The sequence below is a fragment of the Capricornis sumatraensis genome, chromosome 2 (assembly GCF_032405125.1).
Source record: "Capricornis sumatraensis isolate serow.1 chromosome 2, serow.2, whole genome shotgun sequence".
NCBI classification, from domain to species: domain Eukaryota; kingdom Metazoa; phylum Chordata; class Mammalia; order Artiodactyla; family Bovidae; genus Capricornis; species Capricornis sumatraensis.
This window is the reverse complement of record NC_091070.1, coordinates 135,196,866-135,223,682: the sequence shown is the minus strand read 5'-3', so window position 1 is coordinate 135,223,682 and position 26,817 is coordinate 135,196,866. Positions and strand designations below refer to the sequence as shown.

Sequence of the window (26,817 nt, the reverse complement as noted above, 5' to 3'; positions counted from 1 at the left end):
CTGGGTATCTTCTATTGCCCTTTTCGTCTGTTCTGGCTTTGAAGATCTTGGGAGAAAGCAGTTTGCTAATCAGAAGTTTTAGAACTTTATTTCAGTACTGATAAAATGCTTTGATGAGAATGCTTTAGGTTCTACATGTTGAGGAAGAGGAAAGGCACTGAGCAGCTCCAAATCCAGGAAAGTTGGGAAAGATAAACTTGGGAGCCGGTGACCGCCAGCGCGCCGGGCCAGTTCCCCACTTGGGTTGTGGGTCGGGGTGGCCGCGGTGTCTCGCTGACCCCTGGAGGCTCTGGCAAAGAACCGGAGCCCCCTCGCGGCCGAACTGCCCGCAGAGGCCACAGGTCCCTTTAAGGCGTCCCGCGGGCAGGGACCCGGGAGCTAAGGGGGCGGGAGGAGGGCTTGAGAGCGGGCGCCACGTGACTCGGCTGCCAAGTTGGTTCGTGAGTTTGACAGAAGTTTGAATTGGACTCGGGGGCTTTCTGCAGCCGGCCGGGCAGAGCGGCGGCCGCGGCCTCGGAGAGCGCGAGCAGCAGCGCCCCCCGCGACCCACCCAGCCAGCCTGGATCCCGGGCGGCCGACGGCCGCTCCAGCTCCGGTACCGCCCGCTTCCCGCGCCGCGGGTCAGCAGCCCTCAGCCCCACCACAGTCCCCGCAGCCCCCGCAGCCCCCGCGCCGCGCCCCGGCCCCGCTGCGCCAGCATGTCCTCGACGGAGAGCTCCAGCCACACCGCGGACAAGTCGCCTCGCCAGCAGGTACTCCCCTCACGCCCCTGAGGCTCCCTCTCGTCTCTCCTCCTCTACCGGGGTGTCGGGCCGACCCTTATTCCGCCCCTTCTCCCGCATGTGAGTGGGAGAAAGAGGGCAGCGCCCTCCCTGGTCCCACCGCCCTGACCCCGGGCGGGCTGTGTCTCTGCAGGTGGACCGCCTGCTCGTGGGGCTGCACTGGCGGCGGCTGGAGGAGCCGCTGGGCTTCATCAAAGTTCTCCAGTGGGTGAGTCGCAACCCCAGCCCAGGGCTATTTCGGGAGCCTGGGCTGTGACGCTGACCCTAAGCAATGTGGCCGGAGTTGGGGGGTGGGGTGGGGAGGTGCTGCGGCTGGCCGGGCGGAAGGGTGGGGGGCGGCGACAGGTGGGCGGGGGAGGGGTGGGCTGGGGTTGCTTCTCAGCACTTGGTGGCAGGAGGGTGAGGAACGAGGCATGCGGAGTCCCGGATTCAGTCCTTCTATGTGCAAGGAGCTTTTGCCCAGGGCGCTCACATTTCACCCGGGCGAGAGGACCCGGGTGTAACCTTTCCAGAACTCTGATCCTGCACATACCACTCCCGGGTGGCGGGAGGGGGGAGGAGGACAAGGGGGACGAGGAAAGCGGCGGAGGGCAGACGAGGGAAGGAGGCAGGCGTCGGGTACCATCCTGTCCCCAGACCTGCCAGGGCCTGACTGATCCTGGAGGTGGACTCAAGGGACAGGGTCCTGGCCGGCAGGCCTGCTCTGTTGAGATCACTAGAGTAATCTGCGTTGCTGTAACTGCGGGAGCAAGTGCGTGAATGAATGAATGGATTTCATGGCTCTGGGATGAAATAAAGAAAAGAAAAATAAGACAATAAAAGTCAGCCAAAACGTGCCTTGTAGACTAAGATATGGGGAAGGCAATGGCAACCCACTCCAGTACTCTTGCCTGGAGAATCCCAGGGACGGCAGAGCCTGGTGGGCTGCCGTCTATGGGGTCGCCCAGGGTCGGACACGACTGAAGTGACTTAGCAGCAGTAGCAGCAACAGACTAAGATAGAACATTGAGCTGGAAAGCTGGGGCCTTAGGGTGCAGACCTGGACCTGCCTTTTCTACCTACTTGACCTTGGCAGAAATCTCTTCTTTGGGCTTCAGTTTCCAATATTAATCAAGTGTTGATCAGACCGTCCCTAGGGTCCCTTTCTGCTCTAAATGGGTTGGCATGCTAGAACATTACCCTTGATTAGACTTATTCTGTGACCTTGAAGAAATCATTTGCCCAGGGCCTCAGTTTCCCTGTAGTGGTATAGGGGAAACACCATCTTCTCCTGCCTGACTGGTACTTTGAGACCTTAGCATGTTCTCTGTCCTTCCCAGTGTATAAATTAGGAACCTGGACAGGTGCAGTCACTCTTTCAAATTATAAAGACCTGTCAGGAGCATTTAGTGCACTATCACAGAAGAGATTTGTTAGACAATCCGCGCACCAAATGGTGTGTGAATAACTTAATTAATGTGCTTTCAGCACAAAATTCAGCTGGGGAATAAGTTACCATTAATACTGAGGAGGATTGAGTTCTAAAGGGCTTTTAACTCGCTGGAGACAGGAGTTAACACTGTGTCACTGATTCATAAGTCATCCTTTGGATGAGAATCATCAGATCTGGAATTCAGGAGCAATAGTGCATTTGGGGTTATCATCCGATATCCGAGACCCTGACTGGGGCTACCGGCCAGCCTGGGGAGCTCCCGAGTGCAAACTCTGGGACCTAGTGGGGACTTTCCACTCTCCCTACTGCCTCAAGAGCATTTGGAATGATTGCTGACTGAGCTCTTTCACCTCTCCTCACTTCCCTGCTCTGACGCACCCTTTGAGTATCTGAGGGGTCCATGGAAGAGTGATCTTAAGGCTCCATGTGTCTGCTTTCCGGAGCTGGAAAGCCATTATGAGCAATCCAGAGGAGCAGAACTGGAAATAAAACAGTATGGTTTTATCATTAAACTAGACAATTGGATCTAAGGGAAATTTGAGAAAGACTATCAAGGGATGAGGAAAACAATGAGGTTATTAGACCACGGAATCATCCTCCATGGGGGGGGGATTCTGAAAGGCTTCTTTCTTCAACCTTTCTGTCCTTTTCCCAACCCACCCCCAGCCAATACCCATAACATTTCTGTGAGGCTGCACAAAGCAATGCCTGGTCCCGTCCACAGTCAGCTCTGATCCCTAAGAGTTAAAACCTGTTTGACTTTTAAGATCCTCAGTTTCTTAGAGAGGAAGTTATGCTTTTCTCTCATAATACTCAATCCAGGAGTCCATGGCTAGGCTCTGAACTCAGCTTTCATTCACAGGGTAGCCTCATAAAGAGATATGCTTTGCTTTTATTGCCATCCTGGTAACCTGAATCCAAAGTGAGTTTCACTTGCCCTGAGTCTCTCCAGGTGAACACAGGCACTGGCCCCAGGAACCAGCACCAAAATGACAGTGAAAATATCATTTGGAACTTTTTGCATATTTCCTGCTTGGAGGGATCAAATACTCCTGTCTGGACAAGGGGAAAAAAACCACCACACACAAAGCTTGCAGTTATTGTAATGATAACTGAAAACTCTGTTGTCACTATTACCAAAAAAGCAAAGCTTTTACCAGAATCCTGGTGAGATAAAGTAATGTTATTCTTCTATTAGCGTATCCTTTTAAAATTTTAACATGAACTAATTTCACCTCTATTTCAGTTCTGGGGTCTCACTGAGTCTACACTAAGCTAGGCAAAGAACATGGGCATATACCAATTATTGGGGAACTAGTTTTTCTCAGCTTTCTAGCTATGGAAACTTGGATAAGTGATGAAATCTTCGTGGGTCTCAGTTTCTTATCTGTAAATGAGGGTAAGATACATCTCATGAGCTCTCTGGAAAGATTACAGAAAGTAATATCTGTAAAGCATTGGAGCATCTGAGAAGACCATGGTGAGCCTGGCAATCCAAGAGGTATTCAGTAAGTGTTGGTTCCCAAACCTCTCCTTCTCCCTAACTTTCCCCCTTATGCAGACTGTCAGCTAGACCTGTCCTTTGGTAAGATCATTTAGATGTTACTGCCAAATCCCTACTCTGTTCTTGTTCATTTGCTAAGTTGTGTCCAACTCTGCGATCCCATAGACTGTAGCAAGCCAGGCTTCCCTGTCCTTCACCATCTCCTGGAGTTTGCTCAAACTCATGTCCATTGAATCGGTGATGCCATCCAACCGTCTCATCCTCTGTTGCCCCCTTTTCCTCCTTACCCTTCTTCTTATCTTCCTCCTTATCCTCCCTCTCCCCTTTACCCCACTCTGAGGGTAAGGTATGAATCACTTGGATTATTCAGTCACTGTTCCAATGAAAGTGAAAGTGAAAGTCGCTCAGTTGTGTCCAACTCTTGGCAACCCCATGGGTATACTCCATGGAATTCTCTAGGTCAGAATACTGGAGTGGGTAACCTTTCCCTTCTCCAGGGGATCTTCCCAACCCAGGGATCGAACCAAGGTCTCCTGCATTGCAAGCTGATTCTGACAAGGGAAGCCCACTGTTCTGATAATGTCATATTATTTTTAACTGGGCATGCCCTTGATCAGTAACTCACTTTTGAGGTACTAAAGTCACTTATTTGGCTCTGGGGTCTTGGTAGTGAAAATAAGGTATTTCAATAAATATGGAAAATTCAAAAGCACACCATCAGAGTCTGTAACAACCAATGAGATGATTGTGTGAGAATAGGCTTTGGGGGAGAACTTGTCTTCCTTGTGCTCTGCGCTAGGTGGAAATGTTAGTGTTCTCAGGACTGACAAAGGTTATCACCAAAAAAGCAAGTCAGCGCCAAAGTGGAGCCTCATCCTTAAACTAGCAAGGTTATTCTTACATCTTTCCAACAGAGATGCAGAGGCAGGAGGAAGAGGAAAAGGAGGAGGAGGAGGAGGAGGAGGAGGAGGAGGAGGAGAGCATGGCCACTGCTGTTCCCAGCAGTGCAGGTCCACGTGGAGGAAGGCTAGTTGGCGTGAGAGCCCCGGAGGTGCCCCTTGTCTCAGGGTCTCCATCTTTCCTTGGCTTCTGTTCTTTATGACCAGCTTGGTGCCTAGTAACAGAGGTGATTACTGGCCTTCTGCACTCTTCCCTGTGGCTCAGTCCCCTGACACAGTTCAGGAAAAAGGCATATCTGGTGCAGAAAGGTGGAAGGAGCTGGGAAAGCATCTTTCTCTGATCCTGCATCCCAAGGTGCATAGCTACTTCCTCCCTCTTTGCAATCCTCCCTGCACAGAGTGGAGATCTCTTTTTTCCGCCTTAATAATTCTGTGATCCTGGGTTATGTTTTGGCTTTTATTTGAGCATGACTCCTTTCTGGATGCAGACTCTTGACAGCAGGTACTGGTCTCATTCATCTTGGATTCTGCAGCGTCTGGCACAAAGTAGATGCTTGATAACTGTTGATTAATGAATGGATGACATAGAAAGAGCAGTGAACCAGCAATCAGGAGTTGTGAATTCTAAGTCTGGCTCTCACATTGGCTAAATGTGACCTTGGGAAAGTCACTTAATCTTTTGGGACTTTAGTTTCCACCTCTATGAAATGAGACTGTTGCGCTTGATAATCTCTGAGATCCTTTTTGCTCTGCTGTTCTGTGAACCTGAGAGATTTCCCCGAGATTCTACTATCCGTTCACTTAATAGCAAACTGTCGTCTGTTATCTGACACCTTCTGACTGTGTTGTTCTGATTTAACCATATATTCTGGTTAATAAAATTATGTAAGTTGTTTAGAGACTCCTGACTTTCAAAGAATCAGAACAGAAGAGAATACAGTTAATACTAAAGTTACTATGGGTATATTTTGCCCATGGAGGAATCATAAAGCAGGGTTCAGGATTTTTAGAACCTCAGGCCTGTCTTCTGGACATAGCAGAACTTTCTGCAATGATGGAAAAGTTCTATAATCTGTGTGGTTCAGTATGGAAGCTGCTAGTCACATGTGGCTAGTGAGCACTTGAAATGTGGATAGTGTGACTGAGCCACCGAATCTTAAATGTTATTTCATTTTAATTAATTTAAATGTATATAACCACATTTGGCTAATTGCTACCATAGTGGATAGTGAAGCTCTAGGGTACAAGATTCATGAAGACAGAGATTTTGTTTTTCTCTTTTGTTCACTAATAAGTCATATCGCCTAGAACAATGCCTGGGACATAGTAGATGCTCAATAGATGACATCTTTCTGTAGCTGGTCAGGAGTGTCAGTCAAGAGAGTGCTGGTAAAACAGAAGCTCCATAACTAACTGTTCATTGCCCTAGGTGAGAAGTACCAACTTTTATGGGGCACCTGTACAGAGCCACTCACTAACTGCCAACAGTAAAAATATATCCAACTGTCTGCCCTTCTAGAATAGTACGTCCTAATGGTGTCCAGTTCTGGACGCCAGAAGCTAAGAGGCACAAAGACACTTCCATGAGGACTCAGAGAACCACAGAGCTGACAGAAGATTAGAGAATCCTTATGAGGATGAGCTAGAGGAGTGCCACAGTTATGCCAGGGAGGCAACCTGGCGTATGTAAGGGTGATGAGGGAGAGGTTCTGAGTGACTTCTCTCCAGTTCTGCCAAGAAGATGAGCAACAGTGTTCCACTGTGGCCTCTGTAGCTTAAGTCAGATCAGGAATATTCAGACACTGGAGAGAGATTACACTATCTCCTTTCCTGGAGGAGTGTTAAGATGGAGACAATTCTTGTTTGTTCGAATTAAACCTCCTAGAAACAGAGAGGTACCCATCATAACCTTTAGAGAGGGGTCAATGGCTCCAGCCTGGAGAAGATCTGCCAGGCCAGGCGATGCAAGGTGGGGCAGTGGCACCGGACACCACCCAGGACCAGAGCGCAGCTGCCGGCAAACCCAGCCAAGAGCACATGGAGAGAGCTACCCTCAGAGTGAGAGAACCACAGAGCTGGAAAAGGCCTTGGGATGGCCTGCTCCAAACCTCTCGTTTTACAGATGAGGACACTGAGATGCAGAGAACAGAATGGCTTGTTAGAAGTTGCTGGCTCATTAGTGACAGGACCAGGACTAGGACCCAGATTTCCAGACTCCTAACCCAGGTCTCTTTTCCTTCCACAACACTATCGAGCATTAGCAAGATACCGTGCACACAACTCTATTCTATCAACTCTGGATGCAGGGTTGGGATGTGAATTAGCTGTCTTCCAGGTAATTCATGTCTGAGATACTGAATCACAAAGAAACACACAAAACGTGAACAATTAACAGAATAAGCTCACTGCTTAACACAAAGGATTATATCATGCATTAGCCAATGGTAAGAACACAGGAAATGGGGCCTCAACAGATGATGTGGGAGAATAAGAAATTCCAATTTCTCACCTCCTTTTCTAACCAAAGTGTGTGTCCCCAGGAAGAAATTAGAAAATTGTAGGATGAGGAAATTCCATTTCACTCAAGATAGGAGGTTTAGTAACGTGATGAAAGGTGAAGAGGAAAACAATTCAAGTAATCTGAAATGCCTTTGGTTCTCAACACCGAGAAATGGCAGCATCAACAGATTATAGAGTGAAACACCACTGGGGAAATAGCAAAGGCTGATAAGGCAAGTGGAGGATACTTTTCTCTGGGTTTGAGCCAGGACTGACAGCATCAACCCAGCCAGCACTGTTGCTGAAGGAAAGGTGCCTTTAGGGGAAGAGAAGTTAGCTGGTGGTACCATGGGATAGCAGCCCGGCCCCTGCCCCCTTTGCCCCTCTGAAGGCTTGGCAGAAGTGGTCCCCTCCAGCTATATCTCCGCTGAGGCACGAAGTTACTGTAAGTTAGCAAGAAGGTAATGACAAGATTGAATGATGCCTTCAAAGGAGAAATGGAAAGAATTCCATGCATGCCTGATCTCGGTTGGCACAGGGGAATTTCTAGGATGCCTCTCCCTTGGGGAGGAAATTCAAGTGCACCATTGAGATAGAAGTTTCCAAAGCCTAAATTGCTTTGTGTTAGTCATCATCTTAAGGAGGCTATCTGTGGTCTCCAATGTCACATCCAGTGGGGAGACCTAGAAACTGCCCATTTCTCCCTCTTCATTTCCCTCCCAGGTACCAGTCAAAGTCAACCCTATGCATTTGGCTATTTGGTCCAGCATCCTGTGCAGTGAACAGAGCACCCTGAGGCTGGGAGACCAACAGAAGCCATGGGTCCCTGGCCAGAAGGGACTTAATTAAAGGGACTCCTGGGAATGGCTACCCACTCCAGTATTCTTGCCTGGAGATTCCACGGACAGAGGAGCCTAGTGGACTATAGTCTGTGGGGTCGCAAAGAGTCAGACATGACTGAGCGACTTTTATTTTCACTTTCACTTGGCCCCATCCCATATCTGCACCTGCTAGGAGTGAGAGGGTGGTTCAGAGGGATAGATCTTGGCCAGTTGAGACCTTCTGACTCTCAAACGGGCTTCACTCTCCCTCAGCTCTTTGCTATTTTCGCCTTCGGGTCCTGCGGCTCCTACAGCGGGGAGACAGGAGCAACGGTTCGCTGCAACAACGAAGCCAAGGATGTGAGCGCCATCATTGTTTCATTCGGCTATCCCTTCAGGTGAGCATGAGCTGATTCTGACCCAGCACATCCTCTCTCATTGGATCAGCAGGACCTGAGTGGTCTCCTCCTCCTCCAGAAACCTAAAGACCTTTTGTTGTGTGCCACTCCAGTTTCAAATAGAATTACAAGGCACAGAACCTTCCTGCCCTTTAGGAATTTCAGACAGGAGAAGGCAATGGCACCCCACTCCAGTACTCTTGCGTGGAAAATCCCATGGATGGAGGAACCTGGTAGGCTGCAGTCTGTGGGGCTGCTATGAGTTGGACACGACTGAGCGACTTCACTTTCACTTTTCACTTTCATGCATTGGAGAAGGAAATGGCAACCCACTCCAGTGTTCTTGCCTGGAGAATCCCAGGGACAGAGAAGCCTGGTGGGCTGCCGTCTATGGGGTCGCACAGAGTTGGACACGACTGAAGCGACTTAGCAGCAGCAGCAGCAGCCAGAGAAAAATATAAGGGAAACTCAGATAAACTCTTGTTTTAATAATGTTCCAGTCCATGAATAACCAATAGCAGGTAATGACAGCTCCTACAGAAAGAACCCCACTGTGTGGGGTGGAGACTTATAGGAGTCTGGGCTAGCTGGGCAAGTCTCTTCTACCCTCCACAGCCTCCTCCCTGCCTTGAAGGTAAGGAAGCTTGTCAGTACTCAGATCCTAAAGAGGTGAAGGGGAACACTCACCTGTACCACCAGAATACAAGGAGGCACACCTTGACCAGGAGGTAGAAGGGAATACTCTTTCCTGGGTATCTAGGAGCTTAGAGAAGGGGGAGCCCAAGTGTTCAGAGGGGAATAGGGACAGGGCTCACCTCTTCAGAAATTTCTAGGAGCAGCATCCAAGTTAGATCAGCTGTCTCTTGCACATAATAGTGTGTTTGTTCTCCTTTCTTGCTTTGGTCTAATGTGGTCTCACTAGGGGACTTAAAGTCTGAGAACAGGTAATTCCAATCTTAACTTGGGCACAGTGCTTTCCCAGGGGCAGAATGAAGCTGATTCCCCTGATGGTTTGGCTGACAGAAATAGATGAACTATATATATTGTGGTTATGACCTAACGGGTCCTGGAGATACTTGGGAATACAGGGTCACTGTGTCTGGATAGCGTGGACGAGTGTGGGGTGGTGGCTGAGCGGGAGGTAGACTTTGGCCAGAATTCCAGGGAAATTCCTGTCTTGACTCCAAGGTTCCCTCCATAAACTTTCCTCCCTACATGCCCCTCTCTTGGCTCTGCAAGAGTCCCTGGGCGAGAACTGGAGCTGGACTGCCCTTGGGGCAGAGAGGGCCTGCTGCTTGCCCGGGGAGAGGACCGCCCTGAGCTCAGGATTGGCTTCATGCCACCTGCAGGTTGAACCGGGTCCAGTATGAGATGCCCCTCTGTGATGATGAATCCACCTCCAAGACCATGCACCTCATGGGAGACTTCTCTGCCCCTGCTGAGTTCTTCGTGACCCTGGGCATCTTTTCCTTCTTCTACACCATAGCTGCGCTCGTCATCTACCTGCGTTTCCACAAACTCTATACGGAAAATAGGCGCTTCCCACTGGTGGTGAGTGGGAACAGCCAGGAGGGATGGGGTGGGGAGGAGATACTGAGGAGGTGTACGTCCTGGGCTGAGGACAAGCATGGCAGCTTTCCTGGGTCCCTGACCCTTGCAGGTGAACGTCCTCAATCTCCCTGCCAGCTCTTTGCTGTTGGTCCCTTTGGGTGCTGGGGCTGCCAGGTCCTTGGGCCTGTAGAAGGCCCACGTCTCAGGGCTCTGTGTCTGCCAACTTCCCATCACTTGCTCTGCTCACAGGAGGCACAACAGCTTCAAGAAGCAGGCTCTAGAGTCAGATTTGCTTGGGTTCAAACCCCAGCACTGTCCCTTACTAGCCATATGCTCTTGACAAGTTATTTAACCTCTTTAAATGTCAGTTTCCTCGACTAGAAAATGGAAAGATAACAATAACTATCTCACTGTTTTGGAAGGATAAAATATCTGGTATAAAAATATATAGTATATAGTTAGCCTCCATAAGTGCTAGCGATTATTAATGCTATTTCCCCTTTGCTTTCTCCTTATCCTAGGCATGCAAGGTGGAAAGGGTGCCTTAGGGGATCCCCACTTATCTCCTGCAGTCTGCCCTAACTCTGCCACCAGGTGTAACTGAGCAATGGTGATCAAAGCAAAGGCTGGGGCAGGGGAGCGTGGTGCGTTTAGGCTGCTTGGGTTTGGGGATGACACTGACCAATAGATGACTTGTTCCCTGACCTCAGTTCTGAGGGCATGGGCAAGGGTAGCCCTGGCTGGCAGGATTCTCTTGATGGCAGATTCCTCAGAATGATCTAGGCTCCCTGAGCCTCCAGGTGTCGGGTAGGATGGGAAGAGGCAGCTGTCCTGGGACCCCAGGATCACAGTGGATTAGGGCAAGAGGAAAAGAAGTACAGAATCATGGAGTCCTTTCTGACTGTATTTCCTGTCCCTCTGCTCCTCCCAGGACTTCTGTGTGACTGTCTCCTTCACCTTTTTTTGGCTGGTAGCTGCAGCTGCCTGGGGCAAGGGCCTGACTGATGTCAAGGGGGCCACACGGCCATCCAGCCTGACTGCCGCCATGTCTGTGTGCCATGGAGAGGAAGCGGTGTGCAGTGCCGGGGCCACACCCTCCATGGGACTGGCCAACATCTCCGTGGTGAGAGTTGTGGCCACTGATGGGGTCTGGGGGAGGCAGCACTGTCCCTGATGCCCAGGCCAGTCACAGCAGTAGGGGCTGAGAAGAACACGGAGGGTGTCCTCATAGCTGGTATCCTGAGCACCTGCAGCCAGCACGTCCCCTCTGCTTCACGCTGGCTGCTGGCCTCTGGCTGACCCCAGGGGACATTTGGGAAGGGCCACTCAACCTCCCGTTTCTTCCCCCTCCTGCCCTCTGCCTCCCATTTCCCTCTGTTCTCCCCACCTCCTGGCATGCTCGCTGTGACCACCTCCCACTCCTCCTGTCTCTTTATGTGTGTGTGCATGCATGCACACAAGTGCATGAAGAGGGCGCCTAGGGCCATGGTGGGGCGCAAAGCTGGGAGCTGACCCAGAGTGCATGAGAAGGAGCTCCAGGCTGGAAAAGAGTTTGGGGCAGTGGTGGGTCCAGCTGGTATGCATGTATTGGCCACCTTAGTTGTTAGAACATCAAAATATCTCTATATCAGTTGTTAAATAGCTGAGGCCTCGAGTTTTGCAAATGTACCCCTGTCATCCCAGCCACTTCAGCCCTGCCCTGGAAAGCTTGGCTTAAACATCCCCAGATAGAGACCTGGGTTCCATCCCTGGGTTGGAAAGATCCCCTGGAGAAGGGAAAGGCTACCTACTCCAGTATTCTGGCCTGAAAAATTCCATGGACTATATAGTCCATGGGGTTGCAGAGTTGGACACAACTGAGAGAATTTTACTTAGGGAAATCTCTCCCTGAAAATGGTCAAAACATCCCCAAGGCCCAGTAACTGAAAGGTTTAATGGCTGGTACACCAGGGAGCTTTCTAGACCTTGCTGGAATTTTGATGATAGGTTCCACCTCCCCACCACTCCCCCCCCTCCCAAGACTGTACTGTAAAAATGTTCACATACAGTGAATTTGAAAGAATTTTTACAATGAACACCCACACACTAATCAACTAGACTGTACCACTAACATTTTACTAGACTTGGTTTATCACATATCTATCTGCCTCTGTTCATCTATCAATCCATCTTATTGTTAATGCATTTCAAAGTTAATTGCAGACATCCGTACACCTCCCCTAAATACTTCCTGCTGATAGTTTTTTAAGTATTTTGAATAAATATTTGGATAGAGCCAGCTGGGTGGCTGCCCTAGGAAAGGAGCACCTTGGACAGCTCTGGCCCCGCCCATCCCAGGAGGCCCCAAGGATGCTGGGCGAGGCACCATGAGAGCCCTTGCTCTTTGCTCTGCTTTGCATGGTACTACACTCCAGGAATCACATTCTTCCAGCGACCAAGCCACAATTTGGGTGCATGCTGCAGACAGTTAGATACCTTCATCAGAGAGCTCCTTAATGGGTGATGGCCCTACACCATGCTTCTACAGCCAGTCCTCTGTCTTTCAGGCTTTCTAACCCTCTATGCCTCCCTCCCCCAACCTCACGCAGGAATCCCCCCTCCCTGTTCCCACAATGCCTTCCTTCCTATTCTCACGACCTCCCTCCTCCCCCCACCATGTCTTTGCAGCTCTTCGGCTTTATCAACTTCTTCCTGTGGGCCGGGAACTGTTGGTTTGTGTTCAAGGAGACCCCGTGGCATGGGCAGGGCCAGGACCAGGGTCAGGACGCCAGCCCGGAGAGCGCAGCTGAGCAGGGAGCGGTGGAGAAGCAGTAAGCAGCCCCCAGCTACTCCCGAACAGGACAGCACCTCTTCAACCACCTCCGGCTTCCAGGACCTCCCTCTTCCTTCTCCTCCAACTTCCCTCCCCCATCATTCTGGGCTTTGAGACGTCTTCACTGATGGGCAGGCACCAGCTGTCGGAAACCTGGGCAGCCCTCCCAGTGCCTTCCTATCCCTCCTCTTCCTGGAGTCCCAGATGGCAGGAGCTCAGTGCTTCTTGTCTACTGCCTGGACCCAGGCATCTTCCTTGGGGTCTTACACGTACCCTCACAGCCTCTGAAAACCAGCCTCTGCTGCAGGCAAGGGCTGGGGTCAGGAGACCTGAGACTGGTTCCTTGCTGCCACGTCTATCGATCTGTCCAGCTTCAATAAAAGTGGGGGGAGGGAATATTGGTTGGCAGCCTTCTCCCTGCTCTCTTGCATGGAGGGCCCACCAGTGGTTTAGTGTCCTCTCTTCAGTGGCTGTCATTAAGGCCCCATGTCTGCACTGACCTGACATTAGTCTGAGCTCAGTATGTTCCCCACTCTCTCCTCTGGCCCCTGTTTGCCCACAGAGTCCATCATGTTTGAACCCAGGAGGCTGACTTGCCTAGAAAGCACCCTTCCAGAGGGTCCCAATTGCAACTGAATTGCAACTTTAAGAAACAGTAGCCAGGAAACTTGCTGGGGAATCAGTTTTCTCTGTTCCCTTAGTTCTCCCACCCAACCCTGCTAGGGCACTTTCCACCAACACTCTGAACTCCTACTTGCCCTAGAAACTCTCTACCTTTCTCCCTGTCCTCCTTCTTGGGCTTGTCTTACACTTGGGACACAAGATGAGGGGGTGAGGGGGCTCTCTGTTTCAGCCCTCCCCACCTCCTGCCTCTCTGTCCAGCCCCCTTCCCCAGCCTCTTAGATCTGAAGAATTCAAGGTCCCTTTCTGAGTCTGTTCAGGCCTTCCTTTCATTCCTGTGGGGCCAGCTAGGGGTGTTGGAAGGAGGAAAAAGGACCATCATGAGTCTAAGCTGCCCCAGAGCCCCAGGACATGGATGGATGGGCCCACCTCCCCTTCACTCTCTTCTTTTTTTTTCTCCTCCCTGCTCCTTCTCTGGACGCTGGTTCACACTTCCCCTTCTCACCTTTATGAAAGAATATGCCCTCTCACTTTGTCCTCCATTCCTCCTCTGTCTCATTTTTTCCAGGCTCTATCCCCCCAGCCCTCACCCCCACCTCAGTCCAGGGCAGGCCGATGCTATTGGTGCTTCTTCACTTTGGGACCCAGTTCCATATTTGTCCTTGGTGTGTCTCCTCTTCCTGACACCTCCTTCAGTCCCTCTCTGGACCCCGGGGTCCAAGAGTCACTGCTGACTGGATAAGGGCCACCTGCCTCCCATGCCACTCAAAACATGTCAGTCTGCCCTGGTCATAGAGCTGTCCAGGGAAGAATGACAAAGGCAGAATCCAGCCATTTTCCAAACCAGTGCCAGTTAGCCCATTTGTCATCCCAAAGGTGGATGTGTCCTGTGCCAGTTCCTCCTCAGGACTGAGTCAACCCCTCCAACCTCCTCGCCTTCCTCAGCACCCTCCGCAGTAACATGTGCATTACTGGGGAATCCGGGTTGGCAGGACCTTTGACTTCGGGCCAATCTTTTGGGTCAGAGTTTCCCCGCTTGATAGGGGAGTGTGAGATTTATATCTTCAAATGCCCCAGAGTCCTTCAGTGAAAAACTAGGTATTTTGTATTTTTTAGCTTTCGGGGAAAGGATTGGAGGAGGGAAGCTGGGAGATGGGGATGAGGGTGTTTCTCAGTCTGAACCCCTCTCTGTCCTGAGCTGTCCCCGTGATTACTCAAGGACAAGGTGGGACAGCTGTGCCTGCAGCTCCAGAGCCACAGAGAACAAAGGGGTTCCTTCATGTTTTTTCAGGCTGGCCCCTGTGAGGGTCTGTGCGCAGCTTCTACTGGAACTATGTTTCACTCTGTGTACGTATTTATAATTCATCTGAAATGTGATGGATAAAGTGTTCTCATTTGGGGGGCCTAAGTTACTAATTGGCCCTTCAGCTAGGGAAAGGGGGTGGGTAGGTATACACTCCTGCCAAGGACTCCTAGCCCAGAACTCTCCCTTAGGCCAAGAAGGCTCTTTTATCCTCTTCAAGTGGCTGGCTTGTTCTCAGCCAGAAGAGCCTTGATCTAGGCTATGGCCTCTCTCTTCATGGCCATCCTAAAAGGAAAGGCTGCTTCACCTCATTACCTTCAGAGGGCTGGACTGTCCTCAGAGGACTCATGTTCCCTCCAACCAGGGCTGGCATCACCACTTTGCCTAGTGGAGCCTGAGGTAGGAGAAGGTGTCTGGTTTCTCCAGCTGCCGGGAGGAGGCCAGCTGGCAGGGCACTTGCCTTTGCCCTAGTAAATTCTGGCCCTGCCAGGATGCCCACCTTGGACCTTTTCTGAACACGAGTTCCCTCCACTATCACGGTCGTAGATGTCCTTCTTCTGGGATTGCAGATCAGGGGTGGGGGGAGAATGTTGCATGTTGTTTTCTGGTGCTTGTCATTATACATATGAATAAACAGTGCTTCAAGCATTTGGCATGAAGGAGCCAAGAATGTAGCCCTTATGGGGATTTTTTTCCTCCTCCCCTTGCTTTAAGTTCTTGGACAAATGTCAGCATTTTCAACCAAAACATCATTCTACTCCTCTCCACTCTGCACTCCCAGGGATAAGAGTCTGAAGGCTGAGTTGTTCCCGGCAGACCCCAGCCTGGTGACATCTCCTCAGTCCAAAGTAACTGAGACTCATTAATAAATTTAGAGCAAACTCAAAAGGCAGGAGATAGTGGCTTCCATAATGTTGTTTCCATATGCTCTCCTACCATTTGTGACCTAATCTAGCTTCCTGTCAGGAGTTGAGGGCCTTATGTGTTGCCCTCTCAACCTTACAAACTTGCACCTCTATGCCCCTTCTGACAGATAGTCACAGGCTTCATTGCTATTCCCTTGAAAAATACACTTGGGCACAATATTACACTCAATGTCACCAGGTTCACCAACCTCCTAGGAATCATCTAAGGTTTTCAGGTTAAGAAGCTCTGCCATCAGAGATCATCCTTGAAGTACTTTAACATTCCTTGGGTGAAAGTGAGAAGATGCTCAGAGGTCTTGAAGTCAGACCTTGACTTATTTGCCTCCCATCTGGTTTCCCCTGAGATGAAAGAATGAATACGGGGTGAGGTGTAAGGGAAAAGAGAATTAGTATCTCTTTCCGATGTGATGGGGTAGGGGATAGGCTTTTGTCTGTTGAGTGTATGAAGGTGAGAAAGAATGTTATCAGCTGAGGAGAAAGATGTGGGTGATTAAGGTATCAATATTTTCTAGGCCTTAGCAAGGAAAATAACAGATCTGATGAGAAATCACCCTATGACGAAGCTCTGGTAGCAGCCCTGCCAGCACAGAAAATATTCGTTAGAAAAAGAAGCCAAAGTGATGGATGAAGTCCGGGTCCAACCAGGGTTTGGGAAGAGGCGATACAGGGTATCGATCATCGATCGCAGCTATCTGAAGAGGAGAGACGGATCAGCAGAGACGCTGCAAACACCAGCGGCCTCGGGGCTACCCCTGTTCCGGGGCTGGCTCTGGCTCACAGATAGCCTTCTGTCATCCTGACAGGTGATCTTGGTCAGCTCAGCTAGGTCCTACCAAATCCAGAAAACGCTACTCCAACCCTCTGCTCTGCATCAAGGCAGCGTGGGTTTCCCACAAAGGCACACCACCAGAGTTGAGGATCCTCCCCCACTCCAACCCCTGTGTCCTTCAGCACATCCTACAGACCCCCTCCCTTTGCCCTTCTGATTCACAGCGCCCACCTCCCTGCACCTACCCTATTCGATCTACAGGGAAGCGAAGTCGCTCGTGGCCGCCAGCCCGGGAAGGGGAGCCAGTCAGCTGGCGGAGGCACGGCTTAAAGGGGCATCTTGGGCGGAGAGGTTTGGAACTGGGGTCTGTGTGCAGTGAGTTTAAGAGAGGGGCTGGTAGTAGAAAGAATGTGTTCACAAGGCTTAGTAGAGGAGGTCCTGAGGCTTTGGTCTCTTTCTACCCCCGCAATCATGCATTTTGGAGGGGCTCTCGCGGCAAGTTCAGTAGGCAACAGCACCACCTAGCTGACTACATTTCCCAGAAGGCTACGTGGGCGAGACACTGAGAGCCAGACGAACAGTGATGCACTTGCGCAAGAGAGCTGGAAAGGTGGGAGGGAGAGGGGAGGCGTGCCCGCGGCGGGGATGAGGGGAGGGGGCCGCGCGGCGGCGGCGCCGGGGCGGGCGCGCGTCCGCGGCGGTGATGGCGGTGCGTGAACGCGCGGCGGCAGCAATGGCCGCTCTGGAGCGGCGGGTGCCGAGTCTCGATGACTTCGCGGGACAGAGCTGGAGCTCGTGGGTGGAGCGGGCCGATCTGCCCGCAGCCGACGGTGAGTGAAGCTCCCCTAGAGTCTGAAGACCCCATCCCTGTCTCCCCTCCCCCCCTCCGGGCCCCCGCCAGCAGAGGGGAGCTGCCGACGGGAGCCGCCGTCCGGCTCCCCGGCCCCCCAAACAAAGGACCCGCCGGGTCCTAGTGCCCGCCTTCTCCACCACCTTCGCGCCTCCGGGTCCTAGCGCCGGCTCTCCGCCAGCAGCCCACCCTGCCCACCTCTGTCTCTGCCGTCGCCCAATACCTGCCCCTACATCTGCTTTCCTTTATGTTTCTTCTTGCCTGCTGTCCTCCAGCTTCCGCCCCTCCTGCACCTGCCTCGGGCTTTCCCCATCCGCAACAGTCCTCTCCACGTGTTTCCCACGCACCCCACTTCTGTGCCCCCCTCCCAACCCCCCTTGTTCCATCGCCTTCTGCCCCACACCTTCTGCTCCTTTTCGGCGTTTGCCTGTCGACTGCAGTGCCACTGGACCCCCGCCTCCTCCGCATTAGTTCATCGGTCCATCCATCTATCCATCCTCCCTTCCTCCCTCCTTCTGTCCATCCATCCATGCCTCTAACCCCCCGTCCTTTCCCGGGCCTCTTGCCTTACCTCCCGGGCTCTCTCCCCTGACACCCACCTTCTCTAGGCCCCTGAGTGCTTTTGGTGGAGCGGGCTGACAGCCCCTTTCCTGATCTTTGTCTCCTGGGCCCCAGGGGGCATCTGGCCTCGTGGCCTTTGGGGTGACAGCAGGCATCACGCCCCTGAAGAAGTTTGCAAGTGAGAAGAGGTGGAGGAGGAGACCACATGGAGCTGTCTCTGATGACACTTGTTCTCCTCTGAGACATCCAACTCCCAGCTCAGTTCTGTCCATCACTGCATTTTAACGGACTTCAGAGTGGGGGCTGCCCCTTGTTTCTTGCATACCTAACCCACCCCCCCCTCCACATCTGGAGATTATATAAGACTGTCAGTATTCTCATTCTAGAAAGGCGCAAGTCTGTTAGTAGGTGTCAGAAGCAGACCTAACTGGGAGCCTCAGGCCACCCTAGAACTGCCCCATGCTGGGTGGGCAAGGATGGGGCCATTGTCAGGGTCTGGGTGCATTGAGAACCGGAAATGGAATCAGACGGGTTTGGTGACTCAGAATGGATTTTTTTTTTTCCAAGGGACAGGGAGGGGGCGTAGAGGAGGGAGGGGAGAGCAGTAAGGTAGGGGGATGGGGAAAGAGCTGCTTTGCATAGCTAAGATGTTTTTGTCATCAACCCAGAAACTGAGGTACAAGGGCAACCCTTGCCCAAACCCCCTTAAGAGGAAGAGGGTTTGTGGAGCTGACCAAGGGGACTTTGAAGATGCTGAAGGACCCCAAGATAGCAGTTTCTCTGCTCTACGGCCATCCTGTCAGTGCAGGACCTGAGCAACTGGGTGTAACTTTCAGAATGCCATGGCAACCCAAGTGAAACAAAATTGAGGTTGGGGACCTTGGGAGAGTATCTGTTTGAGATCCCACAGAAAAGCAGAAAGAACACATCTGGGAAATCTCAAGAAGGGCCTCAGGTATCTGAAGGAAAATAAGTGAAGGACTGTTCCCCATTTACATGGGGAAGCAGGCCCAGAAAAGAGACAAGTACCCACAGTCACCCAGCTAGTCAGCGATGGGATCCTGAACTGCACCTTGGAGTAAAGGAGCCATACGGAAGGATCCTCCTGATGAAGCCAGCTTATTCCAGAGGTAGCAGGTGAAGAAAGAATGACCACTTGAGAAAGATCCACTGAGTGGTTCTCTGGGTGGTCCTGAGCACCGGGTGCTTGTCAAGAGGCAGAGGCTTCCTCCTGCTTGGCCACAGCACCTGGTCGGGTTGGAGATGGGCGTCTGGGATGGGAGTGGTCCTTCTGAGCTGTGTTTCTCCTTCAGGGACTGAGTTGGAGGAGAGTAACAAAAACCCGAAGAAGTTGGATGCCATGACCCTCATTAAAGAAGGTGGGAGTCGGCACACATTAGGGCTGGGGCCCAGGGCAGACAGGACCACCTTTCCTTCTTCTACCACCACCCAGGAGGTGGCTGCAGCCGGTGAAGCAGCCAGTCTGGCCATTCTCACTTTGATAGGTCTGAGTCAGCCTCTTCCTCTGGTTCCTGTGACTTACTGAGGGAGATCCTAATCATTGGTGTTTGGTGCTCTCACCTGAAAGCCTTGGAGAAGGCAATGGCACCCCATTCCATGGGGAAAATCCCATGGACGGAGGAGCCTAGTGGGCTGCAGTCCATGGGGTTCCTAAGAGTAGGACACGATTGAGTGACTTCACTTTCACTTTTCACTTCCATGCATTGGAGAAGGAAATGGCAACCCACTCCAATGTTCTTGCCTGGAGAATCCCAGGGACAGGGGAGCCTGGTGGGCTGCCGGCTACGGGGTCACAGAGTCGGACACAAGTGAAGTGACTTAGCAGCAGCAGCACCTGAAAGCCTGCATTCTTAGGGATTGGTTAGATTGAACTCTGGAAGCATCCATCATAAAGCCTGTTATATCAGCTGGGAGGGGAAGTGTCATCTGAGTGGGTGGGTGGGTCTGTTCTCTGATCTTACCAGGAAACCCTGGTATCCCCAGCCCCAGTGATAAGGGCTTCTGTCGTTGCAGACATGTCCATCTTCGGGCACTGCCCTGCCCATGACGACTTCTATTTGGTTGTATGTAACCATTGCAGCCAAGTGGTGAAGCCTCAAGCTTTCCAGAAGCACTGCGGTGAGGGGAGCCCTAGGGAGGAGATAGAGGGAACAGGGGAAGGTGGAACTTGGAACTCGGAGGACAGGGCTAGTTGGGAGGTCACGTGGGTAATGGAGGGAGGCTTTGTGAATAGGAAGGTGGGGTGGGGTGGAGCTTCAGACATTGTGGTTGGTTGGGATTATTGTTTAAGCAAACTTCTAGCATCTGGTGGAGTAAAGTTTCTAGCATCTGGGAAGAGCTAAGAGGTTCAGGAAGCAGAGTCCTAGAATTTTCAGTCTTGAAGGTGCAGATTCAAAGGGAAAGGAGGCAAATCTAAAACCTAACATTCGGAAACTGCAGATTCTCTATCATAAATCTGTGAGCAGGGTTAGGAGGATGGGGCAGGAGGCAGTTAACAGCACTCACCTCGATTGCTCTCTCCACCTCCTGAGACAGAAAGAAGACATGGGCCCCTCAGCAAGCTCTACACCCGGGCCCCACCTCCACCTCCAGCCCCTGCCAGCTCTCAGAAATGCCATGTAGTGAATGGGCAGGGCCCTGCTTGTAGGGCCCCAGGTTCTACCAAAACCTCCTCCAGGGAGAAGGGCCAGGGGTCTCGCAGCCGTGGCCACCAGCCTCCTGAGAAGACCCAGAAGGACAACCTCTGGTAAGGAAAGGCTGGAGACTCCCTGAAGCAAGCCCTGACCACACAGCCCAAGGAGGGGTTGACACAAGTGGAAGCAGCCATGGGGCGATGGGCACTGCTCGTGGTGGGAGGGAGCCAGCTCTCTCTGCAGCTCCCTTCCGCTTGCTCCAGGGAACATGGGATTCCCTTGTCTTGAGTTCTGCACCCCCGCAGGAGCCCACCCAAATTCTGGGAAAGGAGATGGTCCTGGGCTAGAATCCGGGGCCCAGACCCAGCCTCCCTACCTCCCAGCCCACACCATCTCTCCACGTATAGCCTTTTCGTGCCTGTGGTGAATCTGGAGAAGATGTCCAGTCTTCCGAAGCCCGATGGACATGGAATCAGGGTGGCCCCGCCCTCTGCTTTCCTCAGCCAGCCAGGTGGCCTCACCAAGGACTCCCCTGGAAAAAATCCCATGGCATCCCCTTCTAAAGAACTTCCTGGCAGAGAGAGCATCGAGATAGCCCCCAGCGAGGGCCCCAGTCACCGGACTGAAGGCAGCCCTTCTGAAAAGGAGCCTGGTGGGGCCAAGCTGCCCCCTAAAACCCACCGGAAGATGGCTCGTGAGTAGTCATGGTCTTGAGGGTCAGGAAAGTAGAGTGGGGACTCCTTTGGACAGCTTTGTCCTTGGGTCTGATGGAGAGGGGGTCAGTGGAGAGGGGGCTTGGCCATCACAGATTGCTGGGGTACAGGGACCCCTGGTCATCCCTTGACGTGGGCACTCACTTGACCTGCTTGCTCTCTTGGAAGATTCTCTTCAGTCCAGCTGTCCTGATTAAGGCTATGGGAGTCTGTGCCCAAGTAGGTGAAGGTACTGTTCCTCACACTGGGCTATGGACCTTTATCTTTTTTCTCACCTAGATCCAGGGCACCAGAAACCTCCCATAGCTGGTTTCCCTGGCATTCCAGATGCCTGTGGCTGCTCCTCTTTCTTGGTATATGTTGCTGTTTGGGGGCTTGGAGGCCCCCAAAGGATTCTTGGGCTGGTAATGGGGACGGGATGGTTCTTACACCCAGCAGAGAGCTGCTGATGCCCAGAGGAGTTTGTCTGGAAGGCTATAGCCGCAGACTTGAGAGCCAGAGGCTTTCCTGCCTTAGGCCCAGCTCTTCCCAGGCCTTTGGCATGGAGATGCCAGACCTTCCCCTGGGCCTCCTCTAAGTGGCTGTGGGGTTCATGGGACCTGCTTTCCCCACAGGGAAGGAGTGCGACCTCAACAGGCAGTGTGGGGTAATAAATCCAGAGACCAAAAAGATCTGTACCCGCCTTCTCACTTGCAAGGTAAGCTCTACTCCCTCTGCCTGGTGAGGGAGAACGCGGGCCCTGGGAAGGGAGAGGAAGTGCGATCTTATCCAAGGTCCAACTCAAGGGATAGGGATTAAGCCCAGACCAGGGATGGGCAGAAGGGGCTGCCCCAGTGGGCCCAAGGTAGGGACAGCAGGCAGGGGGGTGGCTCCCAGATCCCCCCCCCAGTCTCTCTGCTTGCCTAAGCCGGAGCACACTGCTGCCCCTTCCCTTGCTCAGCTCACACCCCCTCCCCGCCCTCCACCCTGCTGTGTCCTAGATCCACTCGGTACACCAGCGCCGGGAGGTCCAGGGCCGAGCCAAGGACTTTGACGTGCTGGTGGCGGAGCTGAAGGCCAACTCCCGCAAAGGGGAGTCTCCCAAGGAGAAGAGCCCAGGGCGCAAGGAGGCAGCTCTAGAGCGCCCCTCCCAGGAGCCCCCCGCCTCAGTCCAACTTGTGGCAGCAGCGGCTGCTCCCAGCGGCGCCTTCTCTGCTCGTGCCAAGCCGACCTACCCCTACTGTGCACTGCCCAGGTAGGTCCCGGAGCCAGCACCCATCTGACCTGGGGATGCTTGGCCCCAAACCATCAGGGACCCCTGGAGACAGGCCCGGGGGTGTCCTGGAAGATGCTGCTCACTCCACCCTGATGTGGGGGAGGAGCCCTGGCAGTGGTGGGGAAGCAGGTGATTCCCCCACTGCTCTCCTGGCAACTGCAATGCCCCTGCCTCTCCGTAGCGATCCAACACCCAGGATGAAAACACTCTCCCAGCTGCTCCCACCAGGCGAAAAGTCGTCACTGGGGAGCCAGAAGCGTCAGGGTCCTGGGTGAGGCAGTTCTTCTTTGTGTTTATTCACTGGCCCCTTCGTGGGCAGAGGCTGCGCTGGACCCGGGGGAGAGCCTGCCTTGCCGAAGGAGACACACACCCATCTCTGCCTGTAACACAAGGGGCAGACACCAAACACAGGCTCAGCTCACAGACAGGCTCACAGGAATATGTGATGCAAGAAAGGGGTTGAGAAAATTGACTGGGTTGACCCGAGCTGAGTGCAGTTACACTCAGAAGATTTTCTGGAGGAGGCGAATCTGGAGCAGATTTTCCCCCTCAGGAGGCAGGGCCTGGGAAGTGAAGGGGCAGGGCAGAGAATCCCTTGGGAGCTGTGGCCCCTGATCTTTCCGGCTCTTAACTGTGTGAGCTCTGTTGTCCCCTCCCTCCCTGGCCCCCTTCCTCTTTGTCTGATGGCCCACAGGGTGTCTGCCCTGGCTTTTTGAGCTTAGTGGGTTCGGGGACAACCCACCCTGCCCCCGCCCCACTTCCGTCACGTTGCCCTCACATCCCCTTTGGCCCTTCCAGGTCCCGGGCTTCCTCTGAGAGTGAGTTGGATGATGAAGGCACTTGTGGTGGTGATGGGGATCCAGGCCTGTTCCCCTTCCCCCTGCCCCGGGGTGGGGCCCAGGCCTCCAGCGAGGAGAGTGAGGAGGAGGGGACATCTGATGAACTCCACCTCCCCACTGACTGCCATTATGCAAACCGGCCCCCTCGGCCGCAGGCGGTAAGAACCCAGGGGAGTGGGGGTGAGGGGGCAGCCCTCCTGGCCCAGAGTGTGGGAAGGAGGTCCGATTCTGTGTGAAGGTACTCTCCCTGTATTTCAGGCACCGGTAACCATGTACCTTCCTTCTGCCTCCAGTTCTGCACCTTTGGGAGCCGGCTGGTGAGTCCAGGATGCTACGTGTTTAGCCGCCGGCTGGATCGGTTCTGCTCAGCCCTGAGCTCCATGCTGGAACGGCACCTCAGCTCCCACATGTGGAAGTGAGTCTCTCGGCCCCAGAACTTCCCTCCCTGGGTCCCAGGCACTCGTGGGCTTCAGAAGCCCTAATTTTTCACACATACCTAGAGACGTGGCTTGGCTATTGGCCAGGAAACCCCCAAGTAGGATGAAGGGGAAGTGGGGAAACTTGGCGGCCTAGAGCTAGGCTAAGGTCGGGCATTAATGGGTCGTATGGGGGTGGATCTTAACTCTTACCTGTCACTTCCAGTACCTTTTAGGTAAGTAGGGATAGGGGATGGCTAAGCTGAGATTTACAGTGAGATTCTTAAAGCATCTATATATTAGTACCATCTCTGTCTGTCCCTGGGCCTTCTTCGTGTTCCTCAGTTCCAGCATCTCCCAGCAGATGGCAGCACTGCCAGGGTTTCTGGGCCATTTCTCCCTGGGGCGGAAAGGCTGTTGTATATTGGTGGGGATGCCCTCTGGCTTGCTTGACATCACAGTGGGGCTCTCTTTTTGCCGCAGGAAGATCCCACCGGCGGCTGAGCCTCCATCCCACCTTGTCAGCTCCCTCCCATCTGCTCCCCTGAGTCCATCCCCTATGGGCAGCAGCCCTCGCCTTCCAGGCCCACCCCCCAGACCCGCCTGCCCCGCCTCTACGCCCCCCACCAAGGACAGCCTTGTCCCCAGCTACCCTGCAGGCTCCCCCAACGTGGCAGCTGCCTGTAGTCAGGCGGAATGCACGGGCGGGAGCCAGGCCATCACCTCACCACTGCCTGCCAACACGCCGTCCCCGTCCTTCAGCAAGCTCCCACCTTCCAAGGCCAGCAAGTCGTCCAAAGGCAAGGACAGGCTTGAGGTGGAGGCTCCTTCTCGAAAGCGAAAGTTATCACCTGGCCCCACCACTTTCAAACGGACTTGCATCCTGGAGCCCACTGGAAAAGGCAAGCCCTCTGGATGCCGGGGCCTCACAGCCAAGACTAAACCTGCTCTGGGCCTGGGGCTTAATGGGACAGTGGGGCCAAGAGTGAAGAGGGCAGGGCCTCTGGATTGTCGGGGTTCCCCTCATCAGCCCCCCACGCCAGTCAAGGCCTCTCAGCTGGACAGCCAGGGGGCGGCTGGACACGCGGGCAAGGCCCTGCCAACCAACTGCCTCTCTGAGGAGGAGGTAGCCAAGAAGCGGAAAAACCTGGCCACTTACTGCCGGCCAGTGAAGGCCAAGCACTGCCAGGCCGGTGCCCCTGCCGACGCGGCCTGCTCTGTGCGCCGCAAGAAGCCGGGTCCGGCCCTGGCCTTTGAGGAGAAGTGTTCTACACTGCAGGTACCAGCCTGGCTCCCTGAAGAGCGGGGGCAGGGAAGGGTCAGGATGGATGAGGTTGGCATGCCCAGCAGGAACCTGACAGAAAGAGGTGCCTAAGTAAAACATTTGTGCAGGGAGGGGAAGACTGGGGAAGTTGAGAGTTCCTGGCCATCTTCTCTAGGGAGAGGTGACCCCAGCTCTGGCTTGGTGGGCCTTCCCCTGTCCCCAGCCCTCTCTCTTGGGCTAAGGAGATGTTGCCTCTGCCTCTCCCTCTTCCCCCATTTTTGTTTTAATTAAAGGGCCACTTTCTGAATTGGCTGTGGCCCTCACTCCAGGAACTGGAGCCACCTCTGTTCCCTGAAGGAAAGGAAGTTGGACTCCATGAGCTCTGATAAGAAAGGTTTGGGCAGTGGGGTTAAGCTGGGGTCCCAGAGCTGTGGCCTAACACGCTGGGCACAGGGTGGGTGGGCTGGTCTTGTTCGTTGGTTTTGTGTCCGGGCATTAGGGCCTGAAAGGGCAGGGACACCACCCAAGGTCCCCATATGCATGACTGCCCACCTTGCACATGTATCCACTGCCAGGTTTTCAGGTGTCAGGCAAACTCTCCAGGGTTTCCAGTAAAGCCAGCAGCCAGATTTATTTGCCTCTTTTGATGGGAGCCCTGGAGTAGCATTCTCTGAGCTATACATACGATCTTAGCCAGGAGGGATGAGTTGGGTGGGAAGAGGGGACGCCCTCCTGGTTTAGGCACTGACCAGATGCATCCCAACACATTTGGCACCCATATGAGAGGAATAATAAGTTGACAGTTGCCCAGGGTTTGAGTGTGTTTGTGTCCCCCGCTTGCATGGGTGATCTCCAGACTGCCTCTGCTGGGCAGGCATTTATCCTCCCCCGTGCCTAGCTTTACTCAACAGACCAGTAGGAGGATATGGAACCTTAGCTTTTATGGCCCACATAGTTCGCTAGATAGAAGGACAGGTAGACCCCCTAGCCTGACCCTGTCTCTTGCCTCTTGTCTTCCTGCAGTCAAAAGCCCATTAACGAGAAAGTGCCTGCCCACTGCAATGGAGCCGCCAGCACCTCCTCCCCTCCAGATCCGGGCCCCAGGCTGCTGCCGCTTTTTATAACTTTATATTATTTTTTTTAAGAAAAAAAAAAAACCTCTTTAAAATACCTCAAGACTGTCTTCCTGTTCTGTTGCTGCTAAGAAAATATAAAAACAGAAACATAGGAAGGAAAGAAGTGTAATAAAATGAGTGTCCTTACTGTCCCCAGCTACACCCCAGGAGGCTGACCTGATAGGCAGCCAGCCTCCAGCTCCTATCACTTGCCTGCAAAAGAATCTCTTATGCTCATATGCTTTTGTACTTTTAGTCTCTGGAAATGGCTAGGGGTTGTGTCACTGGGGGAGTCTTAGGATGAGGAGGCATGTGGCTCCTAGTGAGCAAGGGGACTACTGTCCTATTGGGGAAGGAAACTTGATGGGGAGGGGAGCCACACCTCTGGGTCTACTCTTGGATCTTCGCCTTGAAGGTCTAGGAGAATCAGCCTGTGGCCCTATTCTGGTCTTCCAGCAACCTGGCGCCTGCATCCTGTCTGAATTACTGCCTCAGTTTCTTCAGCTCCTCCTGCCTCCTACTAGTAGCCTCATTTTCTCAACCACTGGAGCTGAAGTGGAGTTGGTAATTGCTCTCAGGATGTTCCTGATTCCTGTGGGACTGCCTGTTTTGGTCTCTCGCCCCATGGCCTGTGGGTTTACCCTTAAGGAAGGGGTGCAGCATCTCCCAGGTAGGCCTCCTTAAGTGGAAGCACACCTTTTCTGGAGGCAGAAAGGGAAAAGGTAAGACCACTTCCAGAATTCCCCTTGGTGTGGGAGGCAGCCAGCGTGTGGGAGGTTCTAGTCCCTCAGGATCACCTGGCTCCCCAGGGCTGAGCAGATGGTGTGCAGGCG

The 26,817-nt window shown here is 53.1% G+C and overlaps 2 protein-coding genes across 2 annotated transcripts; both read left to right on the top strand.

The window, feature by feature from the left end:
* Positions 1-698: 698 nt before the first annotated feature.
* On the top strand, positions 699-12,700 carry SYPL2 (synaptophysin like 2). Its single transcript, XM_068966505.1, has 6 exons — positions 699-752; positions 916-990; positions 8,211-8,335; positions 9,685-9,886; positions 10,818-11,009; positions 12,554-12,700. Exons 1-6 carry the CDS (start codon positions 699-701, stop codon positions 12,698-12,700), a joined length of 795 nt encoding a protein of 264 aa, XP_068822606.1.
* Positions 12,701-17,020: 4,320 nt separating this feature from the next.
* ATXN7L2 (ataxin 7 like 2) lies at positions 17,021-25,960 on the top strand. The gene is made up of 11 exons (XM_068965759.1): positions 17,021-17,147; positions 19,042-19,107; positions 19,763-19,867; positions 20,285-20,495; positions 20,790-21,076; positions 21,710-21,792; positions 22,076-22,329; positions 23,149-23,347; positions 23,483-23,604; positions 24,089-24,884; positions 25,893-25,960. Exons 1-11 carry the CDS (start codon positions 17,021-17,023, stop codon positions 25,905-25,907), a joined length of 2,265 nt encoding a protein of 754 aa, XP_068821860.1. The 3' UTR covers positions 25,908-25,960.
* The last annotated feature ends 857 nt before the right edge of the window (positions 25,961-26,817 follow it).

Excerpts from the sequence above, each read along its gene's own strand:
- SYPL2 (XM_068966505.1), top strand. The coding sequence starts at position 699 with ATGTCCTCGACGGAGAGCTCCAGCCACACCGCGGACAAGTCGCCTCGC. Across the intron at positions 753-915 it reads ACAAGTCGCCTCGCCAGCAG|GTGGACCGCCTGCTCGTGGG; the intron begins GTACTCCCCTCA and ends GTGTCTCTGCAG. Across the intron at positions 991-8,210 it reads TCATCAAAGTTCTCCAGTGG|CTCTTTGCTATTTTCGCCTT; the intron begins GTGAGTCGCAAC and ends ACTCTCCCTCAG.
- ATXN7L2 (XM_068965759.1), top strand. The coding sequence starts at position 17,021 with ATGGCGGTGCGTGAACGCGCGGCGGCAGCAATGGCCGCTCTGGAGCGG. Across the intron at positions 20,496-20,789 it reads ACCCAGAAGGACAACCTCTG|CCTTTTCGTGCCTGTGGTGA; the intron begins GTAAGGAAAGGC and ends CTCCACGTATAG. Across the intron at positions 21,077-21,709 it reads AACCCACCGGAAGATGGCTC|GGAAGGAGTGCGACCTCAAC; the intron begins GTGAGTAGTCAT and ends CTTTCCCCACAG.